Source organism: Cornus florida, unplaced genomic scaffold (genome assembly GCF_030987335.1).
Source record: "Cornus florida cultivar Cherokee Brave unplaced genomic scaffold, ASM3098733v1 CherokeeBrave_3.0.0_Hap2_Chr06, whole genome shotgun sequence".
In the NCBI taxonomy this organism is placed as follows: Eukaryota; Viridiplantae; Streptophyta; class Magnoliopsida; order Cornales; family Cornaceae; genus Cornus; species Cornus florida.
The window spans coordinates 89050705-89074557 of record NW_026775576.1 but is presented as its reverse complement, the minus strand read 5'-3'; the positions used below and the strand labels follow the sequence as shown (position 1 = coordinate 89074557).

Below are 23853 nucleotides of genomic sequence, written 5' to 3'. Positions count from 1 at the left end.
ATTATAAAACTTGGGATGACACGTATATTATGTATTGACATAGGAAAGGACGGTAGTGTCCTTTGTTAACCTCGGGTTCGGGTAAGGACTCGGTTAGCGATTCGGACCCTCGGGTTCGGGTCGTTACATTGAGGGTCAAGATGGGTTGGGTAATTTTTTACCACTTAATTTGAGAATCAAGATGAGTTGAATATGGTTAATCAAATTCAACCCATATTTCACCCATCACATAATAAACACACAACACACATCTATAAATTTATTTTATATTGCACTTCTCTCACTCACAATCCTCTCTCTCTAAATTGTCTCTTATCACTCCTCTCTCTCTACAAACTTCTTCTAAAAAAATAATAATAATTAAAAAATAATTTTAAAATTTTTAGGGTAAATTAAACTCACACCCCCTGAGGTTATGTCATATTTTAGCTATATGAAGATTTTGGTTTCAAATTTCACTTATATTTGAATTAGTGGTTTAGTATTTCACTTACACCCCAAATGTCAATTTTTGGTGAGTTCATAATACTTTTAAGGTGTTAAATCACTATGCTACCCTTTGACCACATATTGACTATTTTTATGACCAAACTAGCCCCAATATACCCAAGAGGGAAAGGAATATCCATGTCAGCCAAATACTTCCCACATAAGTCATCTTCTCTCTTCAGCGAAATACTCCAGCGAAATACTTACACACACAAGCCATCTTCTCTCTCCTACAATCTCTCTCTCCACAAACCCATCCCGGTGATACCGATCACCCTTTGTCACCATCAACGTCATGATCGCAACAAACATAAACCCAAGAAGGCCACATCAACAACAACAACAATCAGTCATCTACGACCATTCAACCAATTCAACTTCAGCGGCGTCACCTGCGGACCCAACCCATCAACTAAACTCATCACTTACAGACCCAACCCATCAACCAAACTTCTTCATCCTTACCGGCAACGTCTACAGACCTAACCTATCAACCAAATTCCAGTGGCAAGCTCTCATCAACCAAACTCCGGCCACAACACCTGTCCATCAACAGATCCAAAGAACCCAACCCATCAACCAAACTACAGATCCAAAGAAGCTAACCTATTGACAAAACTCATCAACCAAACTTCTTCATCTTCACCGGCGTCACCTATGAAGTATGAACCCAACCCATCAACCAAACTTCGGCCACAACACCTGTCCCGCCACCATGCAGATCCTCGATACCACCGACTTTGTCCCCAACCTCACCCTCCGCCGTCTCATCCACCTTTGATACGATCAGCCGCCGGAATCTGACCACTCCTCTCTCCAACTTACCTCCTCTAATCTCAAAGCAAGAAGTAGTTCAATCGATCAGAAAAAATCAACAACTATGCCTATGATTACTTGATTTCTCTCCGCAGAATCATTAACTTCGCTAAGTCCTCCGACAGCTCAAGAGGGCGACTTACCGGGCAGTAGCCCGTCAGCTCTTTGTCCATAGGCGATAAGTTCATTATTACCGAAAATTCACCCAAACTTCAAAAATTCACCCAAACTCACCGACGTCTTCCAAGTTCATCATCATTGCCGGTGGTTTCTTCAGAGGTCTATGCCACTGCCGCTTCCCTGTCGCCGTTCAGATAGTGAGGTGAGGATGTGGTCGGTGTGAAAGTGAGGACATAACATGATAATTTAGAGATGAGGATGAAATGAAATCAAAGGCTATCACCATCAAAATGACTGGACATCAACAATACTGTCCTTTGAATCTCACAAAAATAGATTTAATTATATGTTTAGTATAATTAGTTGATTGAATTTTTCCAAAATCCCAATCGGCGGTGAAATGATTGACAAAGAATCTGAAGAGGATTGGTTTGCAGGGAGAGGAGACAGAAGGTACTGATGTGTGAGTTTGGACGGTTAGGATTGATAGGGACCATAAGTGATACGTGTACAAATAGTATATATACACACACACACAGAGGGGCCTTTTTGTCATTTAAAATTATATATATTTTGTATTAAAAAGTTAAGGGTAAAAGGGTCAATTCACAAGTAAAAAGTAAATTAGGGTATGAGTGAAAGTTAAAACTAAAATCTTCATCTAGCTGAAATATAACCTAACCTCAAGGGTGTGAGTGTAATTTATCCAAAATTTTAAAAAATTAAAATAAAAAATTTTAAAACCTTTAGAAAAAAATAATTTAAAAATAAAAAATAGTTAATTTTTTTTTAAAAATAATAATAAATAATTAAAAAATAAAAATAATTTTAAAAAATAAATAAATAATTTTAAAAAAATATTAAAAAATTACTATTATAGCGTTAGGTTACCCCATTCTCACCTTCCTCCTACTCCTCTATCCTCTCACGTTATTCATTACATCAACCTTTCTTTCGGTGTCACCAAAAACATAAATAATTGAATATGATATTACAATTTTACACATTTCATAAGGTTAGTAGTTTTTTTTTTTTTTTTTTGTAAAGTTAAAAGAAGTTAATTTCCTAAGTAACTAAATTTCAAAACTAAACATTCTAACTAATTACCGTTCTTTTTTTCTTCTTGATGTGTGGGAAAAAAAAAAAAAAAAAAAAAATCCACGTTGTTTTATTGTTTTCTTCTTAATATCTTTCTTTCAATAACCTTTTATATTTTTATGTTTATCCCTATATTTAATCCTCTTATTTTTGTGATATTATCTTTCTTTTTTAGTTGCTGTGAAAACTGCTCCAATCTGCACCAACTCAATGTATTAAAAAAAATAAAAATTTGCAAATTGCACAATATTATGAATTTTTTTTTTCAAGAGTAAGAAAACGTTATTTTATTTATTTCTTTTAACGTTCACTTTCCTCCTAACTGTTATAAAAGGGTAGCTAATCAATACAAAGAGAACGTGGAAAAAAAAAAAATACAAAGAGAACGCACTTAATAGGATTACTCTTTTAATTTTTTACTGATTTGATTTTAATATATATCTGAAATGGTTGGACTGATTTGTAATTTTGTATCTGGTTCATATATGAGCTCTGCAGTATATTTCTGGAACAGTTGACTGATTTTGTCGTCTAGCTTATTTTATAATTTAAAAGAAATACTTTTAAATTATTTTATAATTACTAATGTAATGTGTTGTACCTCTCAATATAAATGCACATTAAGTTTTATTTTATTTTTGAAATTATTAAGTTACGTTTTAATGAGTCACACACTAAGCATAACAATTATATCAAATGGTCAATTGAATTTTTTTTATTCAACCTCGTAGAATTAAGAATTTGAATTACTCATTTTTATTTTTGTTCTGATTGAACAGAAAAAGAATGGACGAGTTTATCATTTTTTGTTCTATTAGCGGATAGAAGGGAAAGGGAAGACACGGAACGTTTTATTATTCCTCGTCTGTAATATCCAAATTTTGATGCCCAATACCCCATAGATAGTTCGAGTTGTATAAGAACAATAATCGATTTTCGCTCAAATGGTTTGTAGCGGAACCCCCTAGAGGGGGATAAGGCTAAGCGGAGCGAAAAGGGTTTTCCATGAAACGAGAAATAAAAACTATTAGTCCCACACGAGGTTTGTGAATAAGTGATTGTCTCATAATGGGCAAGGAATATGCGTCCTCTTAAGACACAAATGATGAATAATCAAACATATAATATATGTTAAATCATGTTAATACTTAATAAAAAAATTTAAAAATTTAAAAATTAAAATAATAATTAAAATAATTAAAAAAATTTAAAAATTTAAAAATTTAAAAATTAAAAATAATAATTAATGGATTCACGAATCATAACGGATTGACTCTACTCATTTTTAACCCGTTTTGAATGGGTTGAATATGGGTCCTGACTCATATTGATTCGTCCATTTTTAATTCAACCCAAACTCGACCCAACTTGTCAATTTGCCACCCCTAATACCAACTAAACACCAGCTAGAAATTGAACAATTTGCAAATGTAATTAGATAAAACTTCAAGAGGGTATTTGTAATTTATCTATTAATTTTGTATGTTTTAAACATATGAAATGACCAATTTAAACTTTATATCCTTTGTTTTCTTCTTAATTTTTATGTCATAAAGAAAGAAGAAAGAAGAAAATATCAATTTACTTAATTTTTACATAGATTATAAAGCTATCACAGTTCTTTTAGCCAATTCTTACACATGTAATCATAATTTTTTATTATTATTACGGAATGAATCCAGTTGTCTTTCGACAAGATTGGGTTAGGGATTTTTTGGTAGAAGCATCTTGAAATCAAATCTGAAGGAGATATTAAATGTATGGAACGTGGTCTTCAAGCCAACACTTGATGTGAGAGGGTGCACCAAGTTGGAAGAAGACGGAGTGAGAGCCAAAGATGAATACGTCTCTCACGTGAATGAATTATGAATGGTGTAATTATGGGCTTACAAACAATTGTCCTTTCAAAGAGAAAAGTGAGCCATGACAATATATATATATATATATATATATATATATATGACTTAAAATTCCAAATTTGTCTACATACATATGAATATATAATCCTCGTTTTCCGTGTTGCCTCCTATCGGTTTCTCCTTGTCCTGTTTTTGTTGGTATTAAAGAAAATCAACACATAGTGTAAGTGCAATAAATAATAAGCAATTGTCCCGAACAGGAGTCAAGACGAAGACAAGAGACAACCTGGAGCCAACCGAAATTCGACATTGATATTTGGAGACATTATCTATTATTATTATCATTATTATATATATATATTTTTTTGAGAAAATGACTGTGTGAAATCTCATAAAATATTTCATAATCTATCGCCACAGTTTCGGCATAACATTTTTACCCATATTCCAAAAAGTGTGTAAAAAATATCCTCAACATTTTTATATTGTACAAAAATACTTTTCAATCAAAAATGTGATATAAATTAATAATGTAATATCCGATTTGCCTTTTTACTCTTTCGAAAATACCCAAAGGGATATTTATACTATTAATCTCATAGTATTATGTGCACATTAAGTATTTTTGTTTTTTTTATAAAAAAATTTCACTTTATATATATCTCTAAACATTTTTTTTATTTTTTTTATTTTGAGAATTCGTAGAACAATGATTTGAATATTTTGAGATTTGAGTTTACTGTTTTTCTACTATTTTTTTTTTCTTTATTTATTTTTTTCGTACCAACACTTTGGAACAAAAAAAAAAAAGGAAAAAAAATCTGAATATCAGTGTGCACTAATTTTCGAAATTTGGAGTAGATTTGTTTTCTTTAATTTGTATTTTATTTTTATCTTTACTTTTCTTTTATACTTTTATTTTTATTTTTATTTTTATTTTTATCTTTACTTATCCAATGTCGGCTTCCTCAATATGTCATTTTAGCTCATTTTAAAAAATTATTTATTTTTATATATTTTATAAAATAGTTCAGTAAGAGTAATTTAGATAATTTAGGGTTTAAATTTGTCAGAGGGACCTATTTGCACAAAATTGAAACTTTAGGTTGTTTTTTTTTACGTGAGTGGCGTCCTCCAATTGTGTCATTTTCGGTTATTTTATAAAATTATTTATTTTTTTTTATTTTATAAATTTTTTTTTTTTTTGGTCATCATAAAATAGTTTAATAAGAGTAATTTGATCAATTTAGGGTTTAAATTTGTCACAAGTATTCATTGCATCAAATTAAAACTTTAAGTATATTTTTTACTTTTAATGATTGTGATATGCGCTGTAAACAATTTTAGGAATGTTTTTTTTTGCACTTGGCCGTTTGCAAGCAGCCCAAATCATCTCAATGCATCACAAAAATGACCATTGAATTTTTTTTTAATGCTATTTCATGACATGACAAAACAGTCAATGAAGATGACGGTAACACTTTATACTGTTTCATTTCTTATCACATTTCATTTTACAATTTGTTGGATTCATGTATATCACTATACCTACTCGTATATAAAATAGACCTACTTGTATATAAAACATTATGGAGATGTTACAAGTCCGAGCAAGACCACTGCTAAAGTTGTTTTCACTTGGTCCTAGTTCCCAGGCGACACGATGAATAGTAGTACGTCGGACTGGTTTTGAAACATTACCTTCTTTTTTCATGTTTTCGCTTTTCACCCACACACCCCCAAAGCCTCTGCGAACATTCAGAAACAACATCGATTCTTGTTTTTTCAAACATTTCTTCAAGAAAGCCGTTTCAAAACGTTTTGCGAGGTTGGCGAAACTTCCGGGTTGCGTGGCATTATTGTCTGGTTAGTATTCATTTCTCAATCATCTTAATTTCAATTTGTTTCAAATGCCTTCCATTGTTTTCGCAGTTCCTGTTGACATTACTTTTTATTGTTTTTAGATAGTCTCTGTTACTTGGAAAATGATTTTCTGATTAAAGAGTCTAGTCCAGTGGCCTATGATGTTTTTGGTATTTTTAAGTAGGCTAGTGTTAGAGGTTCTTGTCCCACTTCCAATCTAGATGAGGAAGATTATGGGTTTATATGGACAGGTATGTAGCGCTATTTACTAGTATTAGCTAACCTGTGACCCGTTACAGTGGTGTCAGATCCATGCTGCTCCTCGGTAGGCAGGATGGTCGAACCACTGAGAGTCGGCGGGGAGAATGTTAGAGGTTCTTATCCCACATCAAATTCTGATTGGGAATGTTATGGACTTTATATTGGTAAGTATTCAGCAGTACCCAACAACGGAAACTCCCGACTATTATTGCTACCTTTTTTAGGCCAGACTACCCTATTACTTTGTTTTATTTATGTTTTGAGTAATGCTACAATCTCGGATAAAACCAATTGACAAGTTCATTTTTTTCATTCTATTTTTCATATGCATTTTGGATATTGCACTAAGAATTTTTTTTTTTATAATTGCATTGGTTTCTTCTTTCTATCGATATACATATGCAAATATATAATATAATATACACAATGGGAGACCTAAGAATCTACTTGAGAGATGAAAACCATTAACAATAATATGATAAAAAAAATTTTTAAAATAAAATAATAAATATCAAAGGATGGTCTTTTGTTCTTAAATTTTTTTGTGAAACCAGTGGAGGAGGAAAAGACATGGGTCGTTTTTCAAATTTGAAAATCTTGGTCAAATGAGTTAGAAAATGAGGAGTCGTTTTGAATTTATAATTCTTTTAAAAGTCTTTGGTGAATTTTTTAGGAGTTAAATAGAGGCACTTTTATAATTATCAAAATTTATGTATAGAAAATACAAATAACAGAAAATTCTACTGGGACAGTGGGAATAAACATGTATTATTCTAATTATGTATACTGCTCTTTTGAACATGTCTTTCTCATCGAAGATGAGAAAATCTGCAGATTAAAGCATTTGTTTTTGGAGATTGTTTTCATTGGAATTTATGCGCATTTGAACTTATACTGATGGTTAATTGCACTCTCTTGAAGGAAACATATTCACCCAAAAGCTATGTAAAAACAAGTCGGTTGAGAGGAAAAGCAAAAGGAGTACCCATTCTTGTCCAACTAAGGTATGTTGTTGTTACCATCATTAATTGTCAAATTAATTTTATTTTATTATTCTTATTATTTTATAATATAAATGACTTCTCACATCATCTAAGATACTTGAACTGCTTTTTTAATCTTCTAAAAGGACAGACATTGATTTCACTAATAGTGAGAGAGTAATCATCTCTTGCAATTGATGTGCTATTGCATGTGTTTAATAGTATGTAACTGTGATAGTCTCTGCTATTTTTTGTTTCTCATAGTACAAAAGAAAGTTTTGAGTACATCTTCTCTAGGTTGCATTTGTTAGTAGTACATTTTACTTGGTTAGATAAAATAATAATTTCCTACCTTAAAATTTTGTTCTTGTGATCTATACAAACTTTGCACAGCAAAGAGGGTTAAAGAGAGATGGAGGGCATATTGACTATGTTTTGTGGTGAATCCGATTGTTCAGAGAGTAATGGAAAGCCGTGCAGCACTGATTTTGCGCTCGTGGTTGACCCATCTTCATGTATAAACCATGCATTGATAGTTAGTTTTGATGTGTTGATCTTAGTGGTGTTCTTATTCAATATGATTCAGAAGACACCATCAAAATCTGCTTCCATGCCCACTCGTTTTCGGGGCATGTCAGGGTTGCAGATGGTATCTGCCACTTTTAATGGTTTCTTGGGATTGGTATGCTCGTGCTTGGGCATTTGGATGATAGAAGAGAAGTTGAGGAAAACCCAGACTTTATTACCTCTGCATTGGTGGTTGGTAGTTCTGTTTCATGGACTAACATGGTTGTTAGTGGGTTTGACTGTGAGCCTCCGGGGAAACCATTTTTCTGAAGCCCCAGTGCGGCTTTTGTCAATCCTTGCATTCTTGTTTGCTGCAATTGCTTGTGGTTTATCTCTTTTCGCTGTCATTGTTACCAAAATAGTGTCAATTAAGATAGCATTAGATGTACTGTCTTTTGTAGGGGCAAGTTTATTGCTGTTATGCACCTATAAGGGCTTCAATTATGAAGAAAGTGGTGAAACTTATAATGGAAGTGATCTTTATGCCCCCTTGAATGGTGAAGTGAATGGTAAATCTGATTTTGTTGCCTCTGTTACTTCATTTGCCAAAGCTGGGTTTTTCAGTAAAATGTCATTTTCGTGGTTGAATCCATTGATGAAAAGGGGCAGGGAGAAAACTCTTGAGGATGAAGATATGCCCATGTTGCGTGAGGCAGACCGAGCTGAATCTTGTTATTTGCAGTTCGTGGAACAATTGAACAAACAGAAACAAATGGATCCATCATCCCAACCATCCATTTTGAGGACAATAATATTCTGTCACTGGAAAGAGATTTTCATGTCTGGATTCTTTGCGCTGCTAACGATCATCACTTTGTCTGCTGGTCCCCTGCTTCTTATCGCCTTCATTGAGGTTGCTGAAGGTAAAGAAAGTTTTAAATATGAGGGTTATGTATTGGCTATATCCCTTTTCTTTTCAAAGAACCTAGAATCTGTATCACAAAGGCAGTGGTACTTCCGAAGCAGACTAATCGGTCTAAAAGTGAGGTCTTTGCTCACAGCAGCCATTTATAAGAAGCAACTGAGATTATCTAATGCTGCCAAGATGACACACTCGGCTGGTGAGATAATGAACTATGTTACTGTGGATGCTTATCGGATTGGAGAGTTCCCTTTCTGGTTTCATCAAACCTGGACAACAAGCTTCCAGCTCTGCCTCGCACTAGCAATTCTCTTCCGCACAGTAGGTCTTGCAACAATTGCATCCGTGGTGGTGATAGTTCTCTCTGTGCTTTGCAATGCTCCTCTTGCTAAATTACAGCATAGATTCCAGTCTAAGCTCATGGTGGCACAAGACGAGAGGCTGAAGGCCAGTTCAGAGGCTCTTGTGAACATGAAGGTGTTGAAACTATATGCATGGGAAACCCATATCAAGGATGTCATAGAAAGTTTGAGGGAAGTAGAATGCAAGTGGTTAGCAGCTGTTCAATGGTGTAAAGCGTACTTTGGTTTTCTATTTTGGGCATCCCCTGTGTTGGTCTCTGCGGCCACTTTTGGAGCTTGCTATTTCCTTGGTGTTCCTTTATATGCTAGCAATGTTTTCACTTTCATAGCAACAATGCGTCTGGTTCAGGATCCCATTACGTGTATTTCCGATGTTATAGGTGTGGTCATTCAAGCAAAAGTTGCATTTGCAAGAATTGTCAAGTTTCTTGAGGCACCTGAACTTGAGGTTGCAAATGTCCGGCAAAAATGCAACATAGAAAATAGGAACAGCATTATTTTCATAAAATCAGCCAATATTTCATGGGAAGAGAATTCACTGAGGCCCACACTTCGAAACATTGATTTAGAGGTTAGACCTGGTGAGAAGGTGGCTATATGTGGAGAGGTTGGTTCAGGGAAATCTACCCTTTTAGCCGCAATTCTTGGAGAGATTCCAAATATTCAGGGAACAGTAAGTTCTTACCGATTAATTATTTATATTGTTTTATAGTTGTTGCATACTTCTTCAGCTTGAAAAACTGTTTCTTTCACATTTAACACTGCACTTCCAATTCCTATCAGACACTTCTTTCTTTAATATTAGAAACATTTATGAATGAGTGTGATCTGGCTTCCTCTTTCCTGAGACCTACCATTTCACTGATAAGTAATCTTATTCTCTTTGTTTCATTTTACAGATTCAAGTTTATGGGAGGATTACCTATGTTTCTCAGTCAGCATGGATCCCAACAGGAACTATACGAGATAACATTCTATTTGGTTCTGTCATGAATGATCTAAGATACCAAGAAACAATAGAGAAGTGTTCATTGGTCAAGGACCTTGAGTTGCTACCCCATGGTGATCTCACTGAAATTGGGGAAAGAGGAGTTAATCTCAGTGGTGGTCAGAAGCAACGAATTCAACTGGCTCGTGCATTGTACCAAGATGCTGATATATATCTGTTGGATGATCCATTTAGTGCCGTTGATGCACATACTGCCACTAGCCTATTTAATGTATGTACTCTTTAGTATAGTCAATCAATTTCTTAATTTTAATCACTTGCTCATAGTTCAAGCATGCTTAAATTCTGGCAGGAATATGTTATGGGGGCGCTTTCAGGGAAGACAGTCTTGCTCGTGACTCACCAAGTTGATTTCCTTCCTGCATTTGATTCTGTTTTGGTGAGTTTAATTTCTGTTTAGGCTTACGTTTGACCTCAAGTTTCCAAATAACGGTGTTGCATTCCTTGAGCACTTCAGACCAAGTTAAAACATCTGAATTGTACGGATTTGTTTTTCACTGGCTGCACCTTGTTCTTTGGTGCCTGCTTTATTTATAATCTGATTTATATGTATTTCTTGTTCCACATGGTATGGAGTAGAACAAGGTGGCTTTTATACCATCGGTAGTTGGTGTGGTTGGTTAATCTCAATTAATTGGCACCAGTGTATCCTTTTGGATTATCCAATCAGAAGGCTGTGGCCATGATATAGTTATAATACAGTTTCATTGATTGTAACTAGTTTTGTGATAGAAACTATAATTACAAGCAATCAATTGTAATAAAATTAATGTTCTTGGCAGATGATGTCAGACGGGGAAATCAAAGGTACAGCTCCACACCATCAATTACTGGCCTCAAGCCAAGAATTTCAGGAGCTTGTCAATGCACATAAAGAGACTGCTGGTTCTGAAAGGCTTGCAGAGGTTACTTCTCCACGTAGACGTGAACCTTCTACCAGAGAGATCAGTAATACTCATATCGAGAAAAAATCTAAAGCATCTGGAGGTGATCAGTTGATTAAGCAAGAAGAGAGAGAAATAGGAGACACGGGTTTTAAGCCATTCATACAGTATCTGAATCAGAACAAAGGCTACTTGTACTTCAGCTTGGCTGCTCTCTGTCACCTTACCTTTGTAATTTGTCAGATATTACAAAACTCTTGGATGGCTGCTAATGTTGAAAATCCTGATGTTAGCACGTTGAGATTGATTGTGGTTTACTTGTTGATTGGATTTTGCTCGACATTCTTTTTGCTCTTCAGATCTCTCTTTGGAGTTACGTTGGGTATGCAATCGTCCAAATCTTTATTTTCACAGCTATTAAACTCCCTTTTTCGTGCACCCATGTCTTTCTATGACTCAACACCTTTGGGTAGGATACTGAGTCGGGTAGGTATTCAAACAACATTTGATTGTGATCTTGACACTATAGATTTCATAAAACTAACGTTTCCTACTTTTTTGTGCTTATACAGGTCTCGTCTGATTTGAGTATTGTTGATCTTGATCTTTCATTTAGTTTCATCTACACAACTGGGACTACCTTCAATACTTATGCTAATCTTGGAGTAGTAGCCGTTGTTACCTGGCCAGTGTTGTTTGTCTCTATACCAATGGTCTACCTTGCAATTCGATTACAGGTAATGATACTACGAGAAGTTCTATGATGAAAGCTGTGTATAAGTCACCCACATCCAAATAATCAGTAAGGAGCAACTGGTTTACATTGTTTAGTAAAAAATATGAAGTGAAATGTGATGTTTCCAATTTTCGGCATTTTTCATTTTTTTTCGGAATTTTTATCGTTGTAAGGGCATTTTCATTTTTTACTGTTTTGCATAATTTTTTACTGTTTTGCATACCGGGCACTGCGGAGTGTGTTGGTTGTGTCCGAGAGTTGTTTGGAGTATTTCATTGAGTCCAGGACTTTTGAAATATAAGGGTGACCATTTTCGCATTTTTTTTCCTTTTTTTGGCCGGACGGTCCCGTGTGGGACCCGCTACCGGAATTGTTGCACACAGGGTTTTTGTTTGGGTTCATTTGCATCATGTTTATTTTATTTAATGTGTGATAAATAGTTGTGATTTAATATGTGTATATATGCATGTGTGGTGTAAATTAAAAACAAAAGAAAAGGAAAATAAAAAGAAAAAGTGGTCGGACCCACAAGGGTTTTAGAAAATGGATCAAAGGCCAATTTTTGGCCTCATTTTCTCTTTTTCTTCCTCTCACCCGCTGGTTCTCTCTCTCACCTTCTCACTTTCTTTTTTTTTTTTTTTTCTTTTTCTTTTGCTCCAATCTTTGAATCTAGATCTCTCCTTCAATACTTAGTATTTTTAAGTGCCGTTTGCGGCAAATCGAAGCCCACGATGAGATCTACAAGTTGATCGGAGCCAATCTCCATTTGGCCATCATTTGAAGGATCACAAAATTCTAGAGTTTGAGAAAAAATTGGGGGTTTTTGCCTAGATTGAGGTAGGGGTCTCTAATCCATACAATCTTGCACCTTAGTGAGTTAATTTTACTTGATTTATGTCCTAACATGCTAAATTGTGTTGCTTGTATTTTAAAGTAACTTGATTTGTGTAGATGAAATATATGATTATGTGAAATAATTAAATTTGTATGAAAATCATGCTTTATTTAAATTGATTGTCTTGAAAATGACATGATTGTTGTATTAGAAAATCTATGCCTATACGTGTTAATGATATTATGAGAAGTATGCCTAAATGTTAATTTACATGCCATAGTGTTCGTCACTTTCCTAGAAATTGCTATGAAGAAACATGTTAAATTGTGATGTGTAAATTTCCTCTATTTTCATACTGTTGGGAAAATATGTGGCATGCATTCATAGCATTGGGCATAAAAGAAAAGGGTGAATTGTGTGAAATGATTTGAAACAAATGAAAAAGGGATTTTGGGGAAATGTTTTGATTAAAGTGATTTTGTAAAAACCCGGTAGCGCGGAGTCACCAAAGGGCCGGTGTGTTAATGTAACCTAGAGGGAATTAGGGAGATTGTCCTAGCGTGGTTGAGCTATCTGAGCCCCAAATAACGCTGCGGGGGTACCAAAGGTCAGGGACAGTAGCCAATCCTTCTCTCGTGTCACTGCGGAGTCACCAAAGGATGGGTTATATTAACAGTTTGGAAAGTGATGGATGGTTTCTGAAAATGGGGAGTGACATGCATGACATTACATTCATGGCACGACACTTGCTCGTTTTGAATTTTGGAATTGATATTGTATTTTTCCCGTCTTTGCATGACCCTAATTCCTATTGTCCTATTCATTATTTGGATTCACGGGGCTACAAAAGGTGTGTCTTAGACGCCACCTACTGAGCTTTACGCTCACCCTTTCATTTAACATTTTTTAGGGCCAGGAAATGAGGTAGTGGACGCCGACCCCTCACAAACTTAAGGAGGACTAGGAATATTTTTTTTTTTGCTATCTTTTCTATATTTGCTTCACTTTTGTAAAGTCTCAAAACCATAGTGAAGTGTATACATTTTGCAAGCCATGGTCATGTATTGTAAACTATAACTCTTGTTAGTATTTTGAAGGGAAACGAGACTATGTAAATATTTTGCGTTGAATGGGATGATGATGATGATGGGTTATCTTGAGGAGGTTGTTGATGTTGTTGTTTTGAGAATGTATTATATTTTTCATGTATTGTGTGTTGGGACAAGTTGGATAAGTCTTGAAGGGCCAAGAAAGGCCATTGCATTTTTTTTTTTTATTTAAGCAGGTTGTTGTAGGCCCCTTTTTAGCAGAGGTCATGCCAAATTTTTTTTATATAATTGGTATTCAGTTTAGGGTCATTACATGAAATTAGTAAGATATATGTGTTGATCAATCTAAATTTCAAAACAAAATGGAATCTATTATAACATAGAGGGCAGCACCGGAAAATTGAATATAAAATTCGAGTAGGAGAAAGCATTGCACGCGTGGGGAGGAAAAATAAATAGAGGAGTTACGCTCATTTTATGATTATTGAAGTAATTTGGATTGCATATCGATTAGAAGTACATTGGCAAAGTGCAAACCCAGTGCATGAGGCTCCCGCCATTGCAGAATAATTCATTGTTACTAAATTATATGCAATAAACTTGTGTTACATTGCAACTGTGAGTAGTAGCAGTCTGTGTGTTGTGCTCTCTGGATGGAGGGATATTTTTCTCTTTAGTTGGATTTTGTTATTCTGTTGTCTCATTTGTGTAATCTTTTGTATCAGTATTTCTATGCCATTGTTTTATAGTAATCTTATTTATATGCTTCCTTTTTTGGTTGGAGGGTATTCCCTCTTTTCCCCTAATGTTTTAGAGGGTGTCTGGTCCTAGTTCCCGTGTAGAGGAATGCTTTCCTGCTTTCTGTATTTCCTTTTGGTAGAAGCTGACAACTCTTTTAAACAGAGATACTACTTCGCTTCTGCAAAAGAATTTATGCGGATCAATGGCACAACCAAGTCTTTTGTAGCAAACCATCTTGCTGAATCTGTAGCAGGAGCCGTGACAATAAGAGCTTTTGAGGATGAAGACCGATTCTTCACAAAGAATCTTGACCTCATCGACACAAATGCCAGTCCATTTTTCCACAGTTTTGCAGCAAATGAGTGGCTGATCCAGCGGCTGGGAACACTTAGTGCCACCGTTCTCTCCTCGTCAGCACTTTGCATGGTTTTGCTTCCTCCTGGAACATTCAGCCCTGGTGGGTATCTATCTAAATTTTTTGTGAAGAGTTACATTTGGAGTAGTACTTACTAAAGTCCATGTTGCTGTCCTTTTATTCTAATGGTCATATTGTTGGGTAGTGAACTGGTAGAATCGTAATCAGCTAGTTATTCTTCTCTATGAAATTTCTAGCAACTGCCTCTTATGTCATTACAGGATTTATCGGAATGGCCCTGTCCTATGGTCTTTCATTAAACATGTTCCTCGTTAACTCCATTCAAAACCAGTGCACTCTGGCAAATTACATCATTTCTGTAGAAAGACTTAACCAATACATGCATATACCAAGTGAAGCTCCTGAAGTGATAGAAGAGAACCGTCCCCCAGTAAATTGGCCATCCTTGGGTAAAGTGGAGATTCAAGATTTGCAGGTAAATTTTGTGTGGATTGATTTTTATAATAATGAAGACTAGCATACTGAGAAGCTTTGATTGTCGAGACAGATTAGATATAGGCCCGAGGCACCACTCGTTCTTCGTGGGATCAGTTGCACATTTGAAGGAGGGCATAAGATCGGTATTGTTGGCAGGACTGGCAGTGGGAAGACTACTCTCATAGGTGCTTTATTTCGTCTGATGGAGCCAACAGGAGGGAAAATTGTAGTTGATGGAATTGATATCTGTACAATAGGTCTTCATGATTTTAGGTCACGTTTAGGGATCATACCACAAGATCCTATTCTTTTCAATGGAACTGTGAGATACAATTTGGATCCCTTGTCTCAACATAACGACTGTGAAATATGGGAGGTAAATGGTTCAATATTTTTTCGTGTGTGCTTGCTGTTAGTAATAGTATGAATATACATGCTGTAGAACAATTGTTGTATACCAGGATGATAATGTACTTTTTGGTTCTGAAAGGTTCTTGGGAAGTGTCAGCTTAAAGAGGCTATTCAGGAGAAAAAGGAGGGCCTAGATGCCTTAGGTAAGATTTTCAAAATGTTATATGCCAGTTAACACAATTTTTTTCTTTTTTTCTTTTTACAGAAATGGTCGGTGATAACTAACCTCGTTGTCATTTCAGTTGCGGATGATGGATCTAACTGGAGCATGGGGCAGCGGCAATTATTTTGCTTGGGCCGTGCTCTGTTGAGAAGAAGCAAAGTGTTGGTGCTGGATGAAGCTACCGCATCAATTGACAATGCTACTGATATGATTTTGCAAAAAACTATCAGGACGGAATTTGCTGATTGCACTGTGATCACAGTGGCACATAGAATCCCGACCGTGATGGATTGCACAATGGTTCTTGCCATCAGTGATGGTGAGTTTCATTCTATCTACCCTTAATTACCTAAATGATACCCTTAATTACCTAAATGATAGGTGTTCCTTTTTATCTGTTTACAATGGAATTTAGGAATTCTAAAGTAGATGGTTTGGACCTTATTGCAGGAAGAATTGTGGAGTATGATAAACCAACAGAGTTGATGAAGAGAGAAGATTCTCTGTTCGGGCAACTTGTGAAGGAATATTGGTCCCATTATCACTCTGCAGAATCAATTTGAATCTCAACTTCAATGTCTTACCTGAATGCATGCATGGCTTACAAAAACTATGGTCAACCTGTATATGAGCCTTTCTTACTTATGTAGGAGGCAAGAAAAAAAATAATAATAAACATAATGAATAAATAAATAAAATAATTGTAAGTAGAATATGTTATACACTACCATAATTAAATCTTTGGGCACAAGTAAAGAATAAAATTGGGGGTTTGTAAGATTTTGCTGTGGTGGTTGTACTATGTATCAAGTTGTGGTAAAATGTGATACTTCCCATTCTGAAGGCAATAATATAACCATAAGTTATCTGTGTCAAAAAAAAATAATAAAAAATAAATCTGTGAAATTCCATTGCTTCTTTACCATTTTGCCACAGTTTGTTGATAGTAGTAATGACAGATTACTTAATTGTTTACACATTTCTTCATTGCCTGAAATATTCAATTATATTCTATTGATTTTTTGTTTAGAAGAATGAAAGTAATTTATGTTTAGTCATACAAGACAGGCTCTTGGCCTTTATAAAAGTTATTTTTTCTGATTATTGAAAACAATTAGCTTAAAAAATATATATCAATTTGCTTAAAAATGCTTTTTGTAACGAATCTCAAGCTCCATTCACAAGCTTGCATCACAAACCAATACCAGGTATATGATATAATTTTATTTTTTTTGATAAGTAGGTATATGGTATAATTTCAAGATCTAAACAGAGAGTATGTTTGATGAGATTATAATAAAATCAAACAACATCAGAAAATTTATTGTCACAAAGTTTATTATGGGCAACCTCAATCCTAATTGACAAATAATTTACTAGTATATGATTGATACTGGCAAAGTAAATTAAATTCATCATTTATCACTTAACAAAATGGAAAGGAAAATAAACACCGAGTAATGCTTGTCTTTTTTTCTAAAGAAGTCAATCCGAAAGGAGCCTGGTGGGAAGGAAATCCATGAATTGAAACAAGGACAAGCAGATTCATAATTCTTATCCTTAAGGTCCTCCAAGTATTGCATTCTCGATATCTTCTCTACTCAGTGCATAACTGAATCTCCTCTCTACATCCTTTTCGATATATCCAGGTCCACTCTTTAAGTATCTGCATAAGAAATATCAACTCTTAGTCCGCATATGTTGGTGAAATGAACCAAGAAAGGAGAAAAACGGATAATAAGGAACTGAAATACCAAAAAGAAAAAGAGGGGGTATGGGAGAGATCTCATAACCAAAAGACAAAACTAATGTTGGACCAATACAGCTGATTTTACAAGATTTTCAGTATAGAACAATCTGAAACAGATTCGTATTATGATTTTCGGTTTATGCATTTTTAGAATATATATATATAACCACGAATTTATAACCACATTAATTGCTCAGTTGACATCACTAATCAAAATTTTCAAACATCAACCGAAGAACTAATGCTGGCAATTTTAAATAAATTGATTTTTTTTAAACAATAATATATATATGTGAGATAAGAGACCAGTGCCTTCCATGATCTCTGTCTATTATTTCTCTTAGATTACAGCAAGACATCCATCCATTACTCATTCCTTTTCTAACCCACTCAGAATAATCCATCCAAGGACCTGATCATGCTATTCTTCTCTCTTCAGTGAATAACAACCATATTGTGGTCTTTCTTCTTCTCCATAATTTTTTTTTTTTCTTCTGGTGATTGACATTGCAGAATAGCTTTCATGGTCAATCTCCAGAGCGTGAAGCTAACCCAATATTATCTTCTTCCATGTCTTAGTGTTTGGTTAATTGTTCTCTTAATTTCAACCAACACAACTGAAACTGCTATGGTTTAAATTTGCTTTGGGCTATATTTCAGCATGGGCTCGGTGCTATGTTTGGGGTGTGGGGAATAATGAAGAAAAGGAGGATCTGGGAAAAAGAAAGAGTGGGGAGAAGGGGGTTGGTTATTGCTGAGGAGGAGCTTTCCCTGACTACCGGAGGGACTAGGCCAAGGGGAAGGAAGGGAAGGTCTCCCTCTAGGCCGGCTTCTGTCTAAAAGTGAGTGGAAATAGGAGGGAAACAACTTCCTCCTCTTTTTACTTTTTCACAAAAAAAAAAAATTCAAATCAAATCAAATAATAATAATAATATATTCAGGAAAATAATAATAATAATAATAATAAAAGAAACAAGAAATGAATTATTGAAGGGGACAGTAGTCAAATTACATAATACCCCTTTCCTTCCTTTCCATTTCCTTTTTAACTCAACCAAACAACATGAGAGATGTGCTCATTTCTCATTCTTTTCTTGATAACACATCTTCCATCCCTTTGACCTTTACTTCCCTACAGTTCTATTCATTGTACCAAATGGAGCATAAAATCTCTCTCTTCTTTTTCTTTGAATTCTTTAAAAATAAAATATTCCCAACCTGTTTTATGGTTTGGCCTAGGATTGATTAATAAAGATGACAGGATTGAGGTCATGTCACCATTTCTTTTGTCATAATCTGAAGTTTTTTTTTTTTTTTCCTTATCCTAAAATCAACTTAAAGACCCAGTAATTGTATGGATAAAAGGCAAGAGAGAGGTGATCAATCTCAAGGTAACATTGCAAGATCATCACATTTTGGTGCTATCACCAAAATGGTCACCATTGATTCGACTTATTTTACAAATCTAAAATAACGTAGATGTCATTGTCAAAAAAGACACAAAAAGAAATGTAGAAAGTGAAGCAACTAATGAAAATTACAAGAGCCACAGCCTCCTTCTCTTGTTCAAATTCTGCTTTTTGGACTGAAATGCATTTTCCAAATTACAAATAACAGGTAATTTTGAAATCACAAGCATTTAAGCAATATTTCTTACAACTTTAAGCAACATGACTCAAGACAACTGATGGAAAGACAGAAAAGAGTCATCACTGATTCAATTTTGTGAAAAGTCCACCACCACCTAATTGATCAAGTAGTCAACTCTCAAATTTATTCCAGATTTGAAACATAAATACAGAATTTAATTAAATTTTCAAGTTTCCTTGCCTATGCTCTCTCATCCACCCTCGGTGTTCTCTCACAATATCAAATGTCATGAAAGAGCAACTCAAAGTCCAAACAATCAATCAAGTAAGAGTTTTAGCCACTTAGTAAGAAATCATAGAATGACTTCTTTAGTTTAATCACAATTATGATTTTAGTAAGAAGCAGACTTTGTTTTAAAGAAACAAACAAGAAAATAAATAAATAAATCTTTAAACTGAACCACAATCAATCAATTATCCAGAACTCTCTCTATAACATTAATGCACACCCCAGTACACCAGCAATCAACCAGTGACAAAAGTGTCTTTCACATGACATCAAAAATCCGAGCCCAAATCCCAGTAATAAATCAAGTACCAAAGAGGCAAAGACCCTAGCTTTCGGTCTTCGATTGAACAAAGGGAAATTACAATTCCATGGCAATAAACTTTTTAAAACCCTTTCTATTGAAACATTGTAAACCTTCTGTATGTATTTATCCATCAACTACCCAAAGTCCCAACCTTTTTTCTTTAAAAAATTGTATTATCTCGATACACAAGCCATCAATCCACTACACAAACCCTTATTTTCTCCCGACATTGAAATGCAACACCAGATGCACATTAACAATCAAACAACTATCCAAAACCAGTTTTTCTTTATGACACTAAAATGCAAAAGCCTAAACATAGCAAAATAAGTGACTTTTTATGCAAAACTCTAGTTCTCTTCCCAAATCGTGAAAAAGCAAATCCCTAATTAAACAAGGAATCAACCCTTAAATTGGCAACCCCTGTACTGGCAGTGATATTGACAATGTGAAAACAAAAAAAGGATGCATAACAGAACTATTGTCGAAGGAATCCACAAGGATGGTATATTCATTGCCATCTCATCACCAAACAACAAAATCAGAGAGATCAATATCGAGTAACACCACAACAATTGCACTGACCATTAAAAAAAACCCAAACTTCAATCAGACACTAAATATATTTATGAAATTTGTGTGTTTAACAGACCTTATATGGTAGAAAGATGACTAACAGAATGATTATCAAGGGCATCAAAATAATGACGAATTCTTAGCCATCTCATGACCAAACAACAAAATCATAAAAACCCATTTCGAGTAACACCATAACAATTGCACTGAGCCTTAAAACCTCAAACTTCAATCAGGTACTTTACATATTTATGAAATTTGTGTGTAACAAACCTTAGAGCTATATAGTAGAAAGATGCCTAACAGAATTATTATCAAGGTCATTCAAAGCAATGATGAATTCTTAGCTATATCATGACCAAACAACAAATCATAGAGATCCATATTGAATTAATTACACTGACGCTAAAAAAACCCAAATTTCAATCACACATATGCAAACAGATATTATATATATATATATATATATATATATATATATATATATATTAATGAAATTGAAAGGGTAACATACCTTATATAGAGGTCGGTGACATCAAGAGACAACTGAGCGTGCCAATCAGGCTTTTGGACGAACCAAAGCGCTCGATCCTCTTTGCTCTGGAAAAACCCTAAGTTCTTCAACCATGCCTCCACGCAAGGTAGGCTGTGAGAGTAGAGAGGCTTCTTCTTCTCAGGTAGCCTCTTGAGCCACTCGTCCTCTGTTGAAGACAGCTCTGCTTCTTCAGGGGACTTGGAGGACAAAACTACTACTCTCCGTGATGGTTGGAGGTGGGGACTAGAGGGGAATTTAGAGAAAAGTAAAGGGCAAGTAGTATAAAATCTTGGGACAATTTTTGACAAGGTGTTAACGTCTCTGCAACTGATAAAGGTATTAGGGACTGCAATGGCCAACATTTTCTGTTTGATACAAACACTATTATACATATATAGTTATATATACATATAAATATATGTGTGTGTGTGTGTGTTATATATGAATTTGTATACAAATAGCGAAGGAAAGAGATAGTTGAGTGGCAGTGGCAATTTAGAGGGAGTTGAGTGTACACTGTTTCTTCTCCGAACAGGGTGCAAATTGGGATAGGGTGGGAATCGCCGCTGACGGATAACAGAAAGACCACAAAACGACGTCGTAGGGCTTCCATTTGCTTCTCTCCCTAAAGTAAATTACACTAATCCCCCTAAATATGACAAATTACAAAAACCTCCAACAAGTTTTAAATTTTTCAGTCACCCACCGACTCTTCTGGTGAATAGGACTTAGGTTCTAATCCGTAAGTCATCTTTAATTATTAAATCAAAGAAGATGGGGCAAATATTTACTTATTAAAGTAAATATAGTGTACCGTCATCTCTGATTTGGTAATAATAATTCGTATCAACTATGAGGACCATGTACATTTTTATTGATAAAGATTTATTATAAATCAACACTTTAGTAACAAATTGATTCTTACTATTACTGGCAAGTAACGACACCAAAGATCAATCCACTTTCCCGTATATATACACAATTTTTTTATAATACACATATATATTTACACTTTGTATGTGGACAGTTAGATACTTAGATTTGCCCAATTCAAAACACACTTAGTTTTCTTTCCTTTTATTGCAAACTACTTTCAGCTAATATACATATATATTTACACTTTGTATGTGGACAGTTAGATACTTAGATTTGTCCAATTCAAAAAACACTACTTTTCTTTCCTTTTATTGCAAACTACTTTCAGCCTATTTTAGTTTCTAAATTTAAGAGTTGAAATACCACCCAATTTAATAATTAAGACAATTACCAAAACAATAAAATTTTCTACTCAATTGTCTTCACCAAAATCTATCTGGAACAAAGAAATTCTACTACTCTAATCTCTCTTGGAATAAAAATTAATACTTTCCCAGAGAACTTACGATTTGATCGATGCTTTGGATGCTATGACTTCAACTTTTAATCCAATCTAGGAATCCCGTATCGCGGATGCCCAAAAGATGGAACTCTTGGATTAATTCTTTTTTTCTTTCCTTTTTTTCTTGTTGCTCCTTGCTTCGTTAAATTTGAAAACACCTTCATAACTTTGATATCTTATTGGTATTTGCCGTCAGTTATCTCTCCCTAATTGAAGTTATACTCATCTTCTCATTTTCGTTATTTCTGAAAATTAATTTTTTAATTCGTGATGTGTAATTCTTTTATATGCGTTGATATGTTGAGAGTGCACAAGAAAAAAATAAAAGAAAAAAGAATTATGTGAATCTTTGTGAAAATAGTAGGGTCTTTTTTTCCCCCTAAATTTTGTTGGTACAAATTTTGGTGAAGAGAGCTGACTAAAGAATTTTGTTAAGGAAAGAAAATCAGTGGGTTTGAAATTGGACAGGTAAATTTAATTTACTGGTTCATATATAAAGTGTAGTTAGTTCATGAATAAGGGATCAAAACTCTATACGGTGTATCAGTTTTTTTTTAAATTATAACTTTAAATTTTAAATTATTTTTTTATAATAGACATATATGGACATTGGTTTATTAATTGAAATCAAAATCATTGGAATATCGTAATAGTAAAAAATAAAGAATATCGATAGGTTTTTTATATTTATTGATGTGGCAGTTGCTGACAAACCATATTTAGTTCTACTTTACCATTATTGATTTTTTTTTTTAAGTTATTCTTATTATTGTATTTTATTATTTTGTTAGTGCTTTATTTCATTAATCTTTAAGTGTTATTTCCTTTCTTTGAGTTGCATTATTAATTTTTTTTAGTATTTAAAAAATGGAATAATATTCGATATTGATATATTAAAAAAAGTATATTAAATTTAGAAGTTTAGTTAAGTTGCATCAAACTCATCAAATAATTTTTTTAAATTTATATACAATTCTAAACTTAATTTTTTTTCTTATAATACTCCTACCAAAATAAATATCTCTTTTAGAAATTGACGACTCACAAATTAAAAATTTATACACAATCTTAATCAAATACACGTAATTTTTTTATTATATTATTTTTTCCATTTCAAAATAAATATCTTTTTGAGAACAACAGAGTGAGGGACCTTACAAAAGAGCAAAATCGTGCGAATTTAAAGAGATGCGACTTAACTAAACTTTTTATTATATATATACACATATATACAATGCCACACTCGACTGAAAAAAAGGGTGCAGACGAGGAAGGGAGAGCTGAAGGCAACAGCTTATGCAACAGTGGTGTTAGTACCTCGTATTCCCAAAACGTCGTCGTATTCCAAACTTTATGCTTCCTTGTTCGTTTTCTACATCGTTCTCAGTTTCTTCAAAGCACTCCTCAGGTACTAAAGCTCTCGAAGTTTTCTTCTACTCAATAAAAATTGGTCGATATTTTGTGAATTTTT

At 34.2% G+C, this 23853-nt stretch overlaps 2 protein-coding genes across 2 annotated transcripts in view; one reads left to right on the top strand and one right to left on the bottom strand.

Moving 5' to 3' along the window:
- Nucleotides 1-16630, top strand: part of LOC132312709 (ABC transporter C family member 10-like) — a 30843-nt gene extending 14213 nt beyond the window's left edge. Inside the window, exons 7-19 of the mRNA XM_059811183.1 lie at nt 6031-6248; nt 7428-7510; nt 7883-9953; nt 10180-10500; nt 10582-10668; nt 11072-11659; nt 11746-11910; nt 14697-14991; nt 15171-15385; nt 15458-15763; nt 15878-15941; nt 16041-16280; nt 16412-16630. Coding sequence (XP_059667166.1) covers nt 7902-9953; nt 10180-10500; nt 10582-10668; nt 11072-11659; nt 11746-11910; nt 14697-14991; nt 15171-15385; nt 15458-15763; nt 15878-15941; nt 16041-16280; nt 16412-16524 — 4446 coding nt within the window. The 5' untranslated portion in view covers nt 6031-6248; nt 7428-7510; nt 7883-7901 and the 3' untranslated portion in view covers nt 16525-16630. The remainder of the gene's footprint in view (nt 1-6030; nt 6249-7427; nt 7511-7882; nt 9954-10179; nt 10501-10581; nt 10669-11071; nt 11660-11745; nt 11911-14696; nt 14992-15170; nt 15386-15457; nt 15764-15877; nt 15942-16040; nt 16281-16411) is intronic.
- A 628-nt stretch (nt 16631-17258) lies between these two features.
- Nucleotides 17259-21562, bottom strand: LOC132312710 (uncharacterized). Its single transcript, XM_059811184.1, has 2 exons — nt 20984-21562; nt 17259-17627 (listed from the first exon to the last, which is right to left on the bottom strand). The coding sequence occupies exons 1-2, from the start codon at nt 21394-21396 to the stop codon at nt 17522-17524; spliced, it is 519 nt and encodes a 172-aa protein (XP_059667167.1). The 5' UTR covers nt 21397-21562; the 3' UTR covers nt 17259-17521.
- Between the last annotated feature and the right edge of the window lie 2291 nt (nt 21563-23853).